Source organism: Nuphar pumila, chromosome 7 (genome assembly GCF_984573655.1).
Source record: "Nuphar pumila chromosome 7, dmNupPumi1.hap1.1, whole genome shotgun sequence".
Taxonomy (NCBI): Eukaryota; Viridiplantae; Streptophyta; class Magnoliopsida; order Nymphaeales; family Nymphaeaceae; genus Nuphar; species Nuphar pumila.
The window spans coordinates 12,121,483-12,134,402 of record NC_143255.1 but is presented as its reverse complement, the minus strand read 5'-3'; the positions used below and the strand labels follow the sequence as shown (position 1 = coordinate 12,134,402).

The 12,920-nt window shown below is 37.5% G+C and overlaps 1 protein-coding gene across 1 annotated transcript; it reads left to right on the top strand.

The window, feature by feature from the left end:
* Nucleotides 1-2,349: 2,349 nt before the first annotated feature.
* LOC149831156 (transcription factor MYB63-like) lies at nucleotides 2,350-4,907 on the top strand. Its single transcript, XM_090011986.1, has 3 exons — nucleotides 2,350-2,488; nucleotides 3,209-3,338; nucleotides 4,247-4,907. The coding sequence occupies exons 1-3, from the start codon at nucleotides 2,350-2,352 to the stop codon at nucleotides 4,905-4,907; spliced, it is 930 nt and encodes a 309-aa protein (XP_089868112.1).
* Nucleotides 4,908-12,920: the final 8,013 nt, after the last annotated feature.

Sequence of the window (12,920 nt, the reverse complement as noted above, 5' to 3'; positions counted from 1 at the left end):
CCTGTCTGTCCACCCCTGCCATTGTTGGCTAGTTGGGAACAACATTCTCCCTTCTAGCAGATGCCCTAGCCACTTGCCATCTCCATCTGTCTCTTACTTTGAGCCCTCCTCCATCGTGTACCAAAATCTATAGAACGAACCTTCGCAGAAGTTTGGGTTTTAATAGTGGTATCAGATCATCAAGTTCCTGTGACCCACATCTTTGTCAATTTTTGTGCAGTCTCAACGGTAATCTGCACCAACCACGATGATCTACACATCACGATCTCTCCTTTGAGCATTTGAAGAAGATGACATTGACATCAGGTTCTTCGATTCTTGTACTTCTAAATTATAATTTGAATTATTCGAATCTGACCTCTAGCGACCATGATCCGACTTGTGAGAATTAGGCCAAAATTCTGCCTATTTTTAGGAAGGATCGATGCAGACCTGCATCAAAATCCACTTTTAAGAAATTCGTTTTGATGGTTTTTCAGTCTCAAAAAATCACTGTAGATAGCTTTACATGTCCCTGATTAAACCCAATTTATAGATAACAAAAATCATTTTTGGATCTATGTATACAACATTTTTACCAAACCCTGTCAGATCTTGCGACCGGAATCTGACTGGTTTCCATTCGACTACTTCAAAGAATTTCTTATACCTAACCCTAGATCAAAAAATTCTAAACTTTTAACCCCAAGAGCATACAACTGTTAACATTCAAACCCATTTTATCGATCTCAAAAATTTGTTTGGATTGCTGAGATCTGGTCTAATTTTTTAAACCTGTTAGAGTCTAAAACAGAGACAAAACTTGTAATGATAGTGATAATAGTGACAGTGAGGAAAGGAGCCAACACAAAATCACTATCCACCACCGCATCTTCAAAGTTGTTGGGCTAGGTGAGGAAAAGAGTTCTTGCTACAACCATAAGAAATTGTCAACGTCGATATTTGACCCAAGAAGACAGTAAGACGAAGACCGGCTAATGACCAGTACCTAAAGTTTTTGCCTTGAGTTCAAGGCATGTTTGAGAGGGGTGGATTGTTACAAACCCTTTAATGACCCAAGTCTCACCTAGCAGTCCGCCCCAACAACTACCCGGATCCGCCCCAGTGGAAGCTGTCTGGCCCCTGTGGGATTCTACTGTGTTTATTAGACCCAGCCATTGTTAGATTATATTGGATTTATTAGACTGGGATTCTACTAGATTTATTAGATTAGGAGTTTACTAAATTTCTTATATTAGAACTTTACTGAATTTATTAGAGATTCAACCCAGCCTAGAGTCCTACCTAGGCTGGGACTTTGGTGAGATTTTCCCCTAGAATCCCATTCAAGGTGGGATTGAGCTTGCATGTTTCATTTGCTCTTCTCCTTCAGTATTTTAGTTCAGTTGTTTTCTTCTTGTATGTGCTATGAATAAGCCTATATAGCTTAGTTATTTTCAATAAAGATTATTGAGTTTCTTCTTTTCTTCATTCTTGTTCGTGTGTATGCTTGCCCCTTTAGGGAACGATTTTTCTTCCTATCTTGTCCGTCTACCTCTACCATCGTCGGCCAGTCATGATCGATATTCTCTCTTTCAACCGATGCCCTAGGCACCTGCCATCCGCCTCTCACTTTGAGTCCTCCCCCTCGTCGCATGCTGGGATCCATAGAATGGTCCCCCATAGGAGTTCGGGTTCTAACAAAGACTTGATGAAGAACTTTCACATTGTTAATGTGTAACGTGTAGTGCTTACATCCAAAATCTCAAAGTTTTTATTAGGTGAAAAAATTGAGGTAAAAGGGTGGTTAATTTTTAGGTGATGTCTTAAAATTTCAAAACATAGGGACATGACAAACATGGTCCATATTAGTGGTGGAAATAGGGGGAAAGGAACTAGTTTATTTTTGTCATGATTGATAAGGTGGGGGGGTATCGTTTCCCCAAAGGGGAGAATTGGAGTTGACATTAGATTTTGGAAGGCTAATAAGAAAACACAAAGTAAATAAGAAGTGAATGGGAACATATAGAAAAATAGTGTGGCCTAAATGGGATCACGAATCAGTCAAAGATGCCATGACGAAGAATACAAGTTTGGCTAGGTCTAATATCTACCAAGGTGGGGGTCGGTAAGATGTACAACTAAAGCAAGAGGTAGAAAATGTCTATGTCAAAGCTACATGTGAATGGTTCTTGGGAGTTTGGTAGAGCCTGAATTGAAATGTATGTCTCGTGTGGGCTTTTACCGGAGGGGCTTATCTTCCATATAAATTCATGGTGGGGATGGTGAATTGGTGGCTCTCGTGGGATGCGAGAGGGCTAGTTCAAGCATTAAGTAAAAAGAATTGGAGGGTACCTTCTCTTGTTGGAGATGGGCCGTGAACGTGTACCATGCTGTGAGAAGATAGGGCTGAATAAGGGCCCATGGACGCCACTGGAGGACATGAAGCTGGTGGCTTACATCCAAAAGCATGGCCATGGGAATTGGCGTGCCCTCCCTAAGCAAGCAGGTTTCTCTCTCTCTCTCTCTGGCGTGCCCTCCCTAAGCAAGCAGGTTTCTCTCTCTCTCTCTCTCTCTCTCTCTCTCTCTCTCTCTCTCTCTCTCTCTCTCTCTCTCTCTCTCTCTCTCTCACTTGATATGTTTGGAATATAAAGCTACAAGTGAGCAGCAATATGCAAATATTTTTCTGAATGATCTAAAAATGGCTTTCTCCCCTTTTGTTTCAGCATGAGAAATTATCTCAAAATATGTCGTTTTTTTTTGGCTTTTTAGAAGAAAATGGTAACATATGTGTGGATTTCCAGTAAGAGAATAAATTGTGAATTTATTAGTTTGATCCCTGGTAACATGTGTGGCCTTAGTTGTGCCACATTTAGGTGTGCTTGTAGATTCTTAGTTGTTACTATTTGAAGAGAATGGTTCGACTCTACCTATTTGTTCGGTATTTTAGGATTTTATGCTATATTCTGTATGTCAAAATCATATAAGTTTATCTAGTCAGGGTTAATATACCGTATGCATATAAAAAATGAATTGTGTTATATATCTCAATCAAGAATGAAGAAAATTGGGTTTAGTTCCATATTTCTAAAATAACACACACACACACACACACACACACACACACACACACACACAGAGAGAGAGAGAGAGAGAGGTAACTCTTAACGGTGAAGCGAATTTGGCATGAAGTAATACTGTTTTGTTGTTGGACTTTCACTTTCTATAGGTTTGCTACGTTGTGGAAAGAGCTGTCGATTGAGATGGATCAACTACCTTAGGCCGAATGTCAAGCGTGGGAACTTCACCCCTGAGGAAGAGGAAACCGTAATCAAGTTACATGAGCTACTTGGGAACAAGTAAGACCATAAAGCATTTCAATTTCAAAAGCACTTAACATGACCATCTCTCTCTCTCTCTCATGCATTTATATAGGGTAAATGTTTGGTACTAATCAAGGTACATAATATAACGACATAGATGCATTTGGGATGGTTTGTTTGCGAAGAATAGGACCTTGAATTGTGGCTTTCTGATGTAAGAACATAAGTTCTTGAATCATAAAGTTTTGGCACATTGTGAGCAATTGATTTTTGAAGCCCTTAAGAAACCTACTTATACATCATAATCACATGATTCAAAACGCATTTCCTACAAAAGAAACTATGTAAATCACATCTGTAGGGTCTGACCTATAAAAAAATTTAAAAAAATATGCAAAGCCTGGCATTATGTTCTCAATAGTTTTGTACCTTCATTAGTACCAAATATTTAGGCATGCAGGCACACACACACACACACACACATATATATATATATATATATATATATATATATATATATATATATATATATATATATATATATATATATATATTGGTTTAATATTGGCTACTAATGAAGGTACATAACTAATGAGCTAGAAATCATAGGTACAAGTTGTATAAACTCAATCTAATCACACAGATGTATTCAGTATGGTTTTCTTGCTGAGGATCAAGCCTTGGATCGTACTTTTCTGATGTAAAAATGTGATCTTTTGAGTTATGAAATTTTGGCACATTGTGGGCCAATGATTTTTGGACCCTTCAAAAACATAATTACTTGTTATAATCACATGATTCAAAACAAGTTTATTACTAAACAAACCATGTAGATCACATCCCTAACATTTGGTCTACAAAAGCATATATACACATGCATATATCATCTTGATTATTTTCTATTATTTCTCTTCTTAACAATTCTAAAGGGTAATATTATTCAGGTGGTCAGCTATTGCATCTCATTTGCCTGGGAGAACAGATAATGAGATAAAGAATGTATGGAACACCCACTTGAAGAAACGTCTGATACCAAAAATAGCTAAATCATCCCCAAGTGAAGTACCAGAGTATTTACCAAGTTCCTCCATGGGATCTTCAACATCATACACCTACGAAGAAGAAAGAAAACAGCAAGAACTACGTCACACTTCCATGTCCAAGGATTCATGCATGCTCCAAAACAAACCAAATGAGAACATGAACCAGTCTCAATTAGAAGAGATGTTCGAAATTCCTGATGAGTTTCCGCTCGACTTCTTCGACGTCTTTGATGATTCTTCAAGTTTCATGACTGGTTCAAGTGTATCTCAAGATGGTACAGCAGTTGATAGTGGAAGCAATCAAAATGTGTCATTGGATGGTGAGATGATTGTCAATGAGGGAAACAAGATGTGGATAAGATACCTAGAGAATGAGCTTGAATTATGGCCAGATGATCAAAACCAACAAAATTCAGTTACTAGTGAAGCCGAGATCCAGTCATTAGTTGATTCAATGCTCCAAACTGATTCATCAGATGGACTATCATTTGGAAGCAATGATCCCATCTCTATTTATTTTAAGAGGTGGCCTTCATCACCACCACCTTATTTTGATTTGTAAAATTTCTAATGGAACCTCGAGAGCTACTTTAATTTTTGGTAAAAAAAAGGATCGAAAAGGAGAAATAATGGAAGAAAGAACATTGGCTATTTATTAGGGTTTGGTGATAAATATGAAGGAATGTTTAGAATCCAAGTCAAACCCAAATGGTCTGATTAGTATATGGAGCTGGGTATGGTTTGTGAAATTTCATACCAGACTCGGGTCCGAGTCCGACCCGAGTTTCAATTAAGATCCATGAATTTTTAATGTAAGAGAGATAAAGAAAAAATTATAGGGTATGGACCAGACCTGGATATGGTTTTCCTTAGTGTGGACCCGATCCGGGTGGGGTCCAGACCTGGTACCCACACATCAAAGTCAGATCTGGTTTGGACCCACCTGGGCCTAAACCAAATCTGACCTGTTGGCACCCTACTCATATGGGGTAGGTTCAATGCTAGATGTCGTAACACGAAAATAAGTGCAAAGGTAAATCTGGTAGTGTATGTTCCATAGTTACCGAAAGCTTCTCACTACGTGGGGGAAGCTCGTTTCCCCAAAAGCTTGCATCCTAAGCAGAAAACTCTTCCTCCTTCGAAAGGAGGGAAAGCTTTGGGAAACCTGTTTTCAAAATATCAGAAAATCGATACCCTTTACTGGGAAGCACACTTCCTCCTCGTTTCTCAATTCCATTCACTTTCGCTTCCTTAACATTTCGTTCTAGCTTGTCACTTCTCACTCGCTTCCCCCTCTCTGCTTACGTTTTTTCACATTTAAGAAACTAATATTTTTTTTATAACAAGCTTGTGTGTCGCTTTTATATCTATTTACATTTGTACTTATGTTATTTCTTATCAGCTTGTGCTCAAGCTTGATAACTCTTTCTATGTGTTTTCTTTTCATTTTTTCATGCATTTGCATACTCCACTGGTTTCCCCTCTTCCACTTCAGGTGTCGCTTCTCATTTCATTTTATGGTAACTATGGTATGTTCAACCTACTTTTATATGATTTTAGTTTTATTGATGTGGGGCTTGTAGGGCTTTTATTATAGATCCTTCATGTCCGCATCGTTGCTAGAGATCGCATTGTAACGACCCTTTTGTTAAGTCTCTTAAAGGGCTTTAGGAGTTAGGGTTTTGATGATGCAGTTTTCCACCTCTTTTTTTGCTTCCCATGCACTGTAATCCCTTTAATTAGTTAACGATACATTGGTCAAGTGAGGATATGCATGAGCTAAAAAAGAAAGCCAGTCAACATGGTTGGTCATAAGGCATACTTAAGTCATGATTGGTCAATTATGGATTAAATACCTAGCTTCCTGGATTCCTTCACGTTTTTCAATTAACCTGAATGTTGCTGACACATCTCCATGCTGTAATACTTCCTATCTGAAATGAAAATGAAGCAATATTTTTCCTTCAAAAAGAGAAAAAAAACAAGGGTGATATTTCCCAGTCAACATGGTCAGGTAGTTAACTACCTTGAATGTTATCATATGGTGTGGTCACACATGCACGTAGAAAGCAACGACTACTGTACCTTTTAATGGGTGGTTTGGTTGGTGAGACCAGAGGAGACAAGAGCGTTCAATACCTGAACCGAGATACTCTTCATCTCCCCTTCTCCGGACTCAGTCTAAAAAGGCATAACCCCGTTACCTAGCCATTACGCTATTACTGTGTCTTAAGCTTGCCATTGCTGTATCCGTGAGTGGAAGGCATCACCATGTCTGTGCAAAACTCCACCTTCCACCTACCTTATACCACTCTCTTTGCTGGGTCCTGCGTTGGATCAGCTGCGATTGCATACACTCCGTCCCACATGCATGGGCCCTAACAATAAGGTCCATCATAAATTGGAGATTTAGCATTCAATCCTGGAATAAAACCCAAATAAATGTATAATTTGCTTGGAAAGATGGTTGGAGACCGTCTGCCTTACCTGCCTTCATATTTCAAAAACTACCTAAAAAGAAAATGTCAGATGAGCTTGAAAATTAGTGAGGAAGGTGTTATAATGGAATACTTGCAAAGAAAGTCATCGAGTGACCCATCATTCTTCAGCACAGTTCAGGTCAATGCAGATGATATGATCATGAATATCTCTTGTGGACAGATGCAAGGTCAAGGATAGATTATGAAAGTTTCAACAATGTTGTTTGCTTTGACATTGCACTGAAGACAAATAATTCTGAATGGTCTTTTGCACAGTTTGTGGGCATTGATCATCACAAACAGTGTGTTGTTTTTTGTGTTGCTTTGTTATATGATCAAACGACAGAATATTTCTAAAAGAGAACACGCCAATCACAGAAAGGAAAGCACGTAAGATGTTTACGTGGTTCGGTACTAACGTGTACCGGCATCCACTGGCCAAGACCCTCTAGACGTGTGATTTTATTTCTACTCAATAAAGGATTACATGCTCACATATATATACACATTCAGATTACATGTGAGGACTGAAGGGAATAAAATAGAGAATGGAGAGAAAAGTTGAGAACAATTATGGAGAATGACTTCTAATACTTTTACTCAAAAAAGGCTCTTCACACTTTGATACCTACAATGACTCTTAGACTAGGTTTTTATAGCACTATTAAGACCTTTCTAGATGAATTGAGACTCCAAAAGATTCTTAGAAACTTGTACCTATTTAATAACTCTAGAAGACTCTTAGAAACTTGTACATACTCAATAATTCTAGAAGAGACTCTTAGAAACTTGTTCTTATTTAATAACTCTAGAAGACTCTTAGAAACTTGTACATACTCAATAATTCTAGAAGAGACTCTTAAAAACTTGTACCTATTTAATAACTCTAGAAGACTCTTAGAGACTTGTACATACTCAATAATTCTAGAAGACTCTTAGAAGCTTGTACATACTCAATAATTCTAGAAGACTCTTATTCAAGTTTAATTTATTCTCAACAATGCCTCTTCTAAATTAAACTTGCTCCTTACGCCCAATCTTTCTACATTTCTCTTGAAGACTTGTCCACTAAGTGGCTTTGTGAAAATATCTGCCATCTGATCTTCCGTTCTGCAGTACTCCACATGAACATCACCTTCATTCACAAGTTCCTTCAAAAAATGATACCGAATCCGAATGTGTTTGGTCCTTCCATGAAGAACTGGATCTTTCGCAACTGAGATAGTTGAGTTGTTGTCACAGAAAAGAGTTGTTGGCTTATTTTGCTTCTGCTTCAAACTCTCCAAAATTCCACGCAACCAGATTAACTGACAACCTGCAAAAGATGCAGCAATATATTCTGCTTCCGTAGTAGAAAGCGCAACAATTTGTTGTTTCTTTGAGCTCCACGAAATTGCTCCACTTTCAAGATTAAATACATAACCTGAAGTACTTCTGCTATCATCAACACTCTCTGCTAAGTCACTATCAGTATAACCAATAAGGTTGACTGCAACATTAGTTTCATAAAGAATTCCATAATCGATAGTTCCTTTCACATATCTTAGAATTCTTTTTGCAACTTCCCAATGATTTGAATATGGTTTATCCATGAATCTACTCACCAAACTGACAACATACATAATGTCAGGCCTTGTGGATGTGAGATACATTAGATTTCCAACCAAACTTCTAAACATAGTGGAATTGACAAGTTTTCCTTCACCTTCTTTAGATAGCTTCAAACCTGAAATGCATGGAGTCGAAACTGGATTAGCATTCTCCATCTTGAACTTCTTTAAGATCTCTTTTGCATAGCTCTCCTGTGAAATAAAAATTCCTTTCTTGGTTTGATAAACTTCAATACCAAGAAAATGATGCAATTCACCCAAATCTGTCATCTCAAACTCTGCCATCATTGAGTTCTTAAACTCATTCAACATCTGCATATCATTCCCTGTGAAAATTAGATCATCAACATAAAGACTTACAACAATGAATCTTTCTTCTGAATTGGCTTTGATGTAGAGAGTATGCTCATATGGACATTTTTGAAATCCACACTTTTCAAAATATGAATTGATGCGACTGTACCATGCTCTGGGTGATTGCTTCAACCCGTACAAAGCTTTCTTCAACTTGTACACTTTATTCTCTTCTCCTTCCTTAACAAACCCAGGTGGTTGGTCAATATAGACTTCTTCATTAAAAACCCCATTCAAGAACGCAGATTTCACGTCCATTTGAAAAAGCTTCCAATTATTCTGAGCAGCAAGAGAAATAATTAAACGAACAGTCTCAAGTCTTGAAACAGGAGCAAATACCTCTGTAAAATCTTCTCCTTTTTGCTTGTACCCTTTTGCTACCAGCCTTGCCTTGTGCTTGTTGATAGAGCCATCTGGATTCATTTTTGTCTTGTACACCCACTTTACTCCAATAGAGCTTTTGTGTGGTGGTAAATCTGTAAGCTCCCATGTATCATTGTTTTCAATTGAAACAATTTCTTCTTTCATGGCTCTCCTCCATTTTTCTTCTTGACATGCATCATCAAAAGAAATTGGATCTTCACCTGCAAAGAAGGCAAAAAATATGGCATCATTTTGACTAATTTCTTCTGTGACATCATATAATTCTTGGATGCTTCTCATTTTTTTTATAGGGCTGCTTGATGAAGTACTTGGGGAAGCAGGAGAATTTCCTGCTTGGGCACCATTTTCATTATTTTCAAATGTTAGACCATTCTCTTCTTCTTCAATCTCAAAAGGAAAGATAGGCAAATTTTTCTTTTCTGCCTCCAAGTCTTCAAATATGGAATTTTCATCAAATTGAACATCTCGATTGATCACAATCTTCTTTGTCACCGGGTTGTACAGCTTGTAAGCCTTGCTTCTTTTGTTGTAGCCTATGAAAATACACTTCTCTGATTTATCATCCAACTTGTTTCTCATAGCATCTGGAACATGAGCATAAGCCACGCTCCCGAATACCTTAAGATGGTGAACACTAGGCTTTGAACCATACCATGCTTCATGTGGTGTGCAATTTTCCAAGCTTCTTGTTGGTGATCTGTTAATAAGATAAACTGCACAAGAAACAGCTTCTGCCCAAAATCTTCTTGACAACTTCTTCTTCTTAAGAATGCATCGCGCCATCTCCATAATTGTCTGATTCTTTCTTTCACATACACCATTTTGCTGTGGTGTATGTCGGGCTGTCATTTCATGTCGAATACCATTGTCCTTGCAATATTTTTCAAACTCATTTGAAAAATATTCACCTCCGCGGTCAGTCCGCAAAGTATTGATTTTCAGCCTAGTAAATGTTTCAACTTTCTCCTTGAAGTCTTTGAATTTCTGAAAAGCTTCAGATTTTTCTTTGACACAATACACCCAAACTTTTCGTGAGTAATCATCAATGAAAGAGATAAAATAACGATTACCTCCCAAAGATGTCACCGTCATCGGACCACAAAGATCTGAATAAATAAGCTCCAAAGGTCTTGTTGCACGCCATGATGATTGAGGAGGAAATAGATTTCTGTGTTGCTTTCCGAGTTGGCATGCTTCACAAACTTCATCAAGATGATCAATTTGAGGCAAGCCTTTGACCATCATCTTCTTTGAGAGAAGCTTTAAATTTCCATAATTCAAGTGTCCATATCTATCATGCCATAGCTTAGAAACTCTATTATCAATACTTGTAAAACAAAACAAATTTTTATTTTGAAGAGTGAGTGAAAAGAGATTATTTGAAGCAACTCCAACTCTTGCAATAATTTGCTTTTTCCTTACAAGTAGCAAGCCATGTCATGAAAATGAATGTCATATCCCTTCTTCAAAAGATGCCCCACACTGAGCAAATTATTTTTTAAACCAGGAACGAAATAAATTTCAGACATTTTCTCAATTTTTCCTAATTTTGTTTTGAACTCCATTTCACCAACACCACTAATTTTGTAAGTCTTTCCATCTCCTACTTTAACTTCACCATAATTAGATTCAAACAACTTAGAAAACAAATTTTTGTTACATGTCATATGTTTGCTAGCACCACTGTCTATGTACCAGACATCATCAAGACCTCCACCATGAGACACAAGCAACAAAGTGTCATGATTTTGTTCTTAGTTTTTGTTTTCATACACCAAACGAGCATCATGCCTTTCTTTCTCCTTGTACCAGCATTCACTTGCCATATGACCAGGTTTGTGGCAATTATAGCATTCAAAATAGCTACGGCCTCTCCCTCTTTGATTTCCACGACCTCTTCCTCTTTGCGAGCTTTTGAAATTTTGATTTTGATTCAAGTCATTCTCCTTGCTTGAATAATCGCCTCTTCCACGAGCATATGAGGCTCTTCCTCTAAAGCTTTCACTTCTTCCACGAACACGTCCTCGACCTCTTTGATTTTTGAAATTCTCCTTCTCATTTAGAGACAATTTCGACTGGAGTGCTTGATCCAAAACTACTTCTTTCTTCTTTTTTATTAGCCTTTCTTCATGAGCTTGCAACGAGCCCGTAAGTTCATCAATGGTCATGGAATTCAAGTCCTTTGATTCTTCAATGGCTACCACAATGTAGTCAAATTTTGAATCCAAAGAACGAAGAATTTTCTCAATAACACGAACATCATCCATAGTTTCACCGTTTCTTTTTAATTGGTTAACTATAGATAATACTCGTGAACAATAATCAGAAACTGATTCTGACTCCGTTTTATGCAAACATTCAAACTCACCTCGAAGAGTTTGCAAACGGACCCTTTTTACCTTTTCACCTCCTTTAAATGAACTTTCCAAAATCTCCCATGCTTGCTTTGAGGAAGTAGCACACGCAATCTTCTCAAAAGCGACTTCATTTGAGGTTACTCCTTGGTAGATTACCACAAGAGCTTTCTTATCTTTCTTTCTTGACGCTTTTAGACTCTCTCTTTGAGCCTGTGACATTTCTTCTTCATTTTCAACTTCAACATAGCCTTTTTCGACTATCTCCCACAATTCTTGAGATCCAAGAATAGCTTTCATTTGGATACTCCAATTGCCGTAATTTTCTTTGGCTAATTGAGGGACGAAAGGAAGAGGAATAGAGTTGCTCATTTTAATCGAACAAAGCTCTGATACCAATTTGAAGGGAATAAAATAGAGAATGGAGAGAAAAGTTGAGAACAATTATGGAGAATGACTTCTAATACTTTTACTCAAAAAAGGCTCTTCACACTTTGATACCTACAATGACTCTTAGACTAGGCTTTTATAGCACTATTAAGACCTTTCTAGATGAATTGAGACTCCAAAAGATTCTTAGAAACTTGTACCTATTTAATAACTCTAGAAGACTCTTAGAAACTTGTACATACTCAATAATTCTAGAAGAGACTCTTAGAAACTTGTACCTATTTAATAACTCTAGAAGACTCTTAGAAACTTGTACATACTCAATAATTCTAGAAGAGACTCTTAGAAACTTGTACCTATTTAATAACTCTAGAAGACTCTTAGAGACTTGTACATACTCAATAATTCTAGAAGACTCTTAGAAGCTTGTACATACTCAATAATTCTAGAAGACTCTTATTCAAGTTTAATTTATTCTCAACAAGGACAAATGTCTCTTGGGCTGAATTTGTGATTCATCTTGGGTTCTTCTGAAATCGAACTCTTTATACCGAGAAGGACTTTCTAGAGTTCTTGATTTCTTTGGACTCTTTTCTCTCTCTTGAACGTTTCCTAGAGTCCCTACTGACTTGGGACTCTTTTTCTCTCTTGGATATCTTGGTATACCTTGAACACTAATAGCCTCTCTCAAGCTCAAAGGACACTGAGGTTGGCACACAACACACTATGTCGTTGGGCAGATAAGGCTTTTGTGAGGACATCAATAATTTGATCTTTTGATGATATATATTCAATCTTAAATTCTCCCTCGGCTAACTTGTTCCTAATGAAGTGTAGATCTATTTCAATATACTTCCTTCTGTAATGAAACATAAGATGAACTGCCAGATACGTGGATATCGCATCACCTAACTCTTAAAGAAGAAACTTCAATCTTACTGCGCTCTATATTCTGCCTATGTACTGGATCTTGAAATTGTAGGTTGCTTACAAGCATTCCATG

Excerpts from the sequence above, each read along its gene's own strand:
- LOC149831156 (XM_090011986.1), top strand. The coding sequence starts at position 2,350 with ATGGGCCGTGAACGTGTACCATGCTGTGAGAAGATAGGGCTGAATAAG. Across the intron at positions 2,489-3,208 it reads TGCCCTCCCTAAGCAAGCAG|GTTTGCTACGTTGTGGAAAG; the intron begins GTTTCTCTCTCT and ends CACTTTCTATAG. Across the intron at positions 3,339-4,246 it reads CATGAGCTACTTGGGAACAA|GTGGTCAGCTATTGCATCTC; the intron begins GTAAGACCATAA and ends AATATTATTCAG.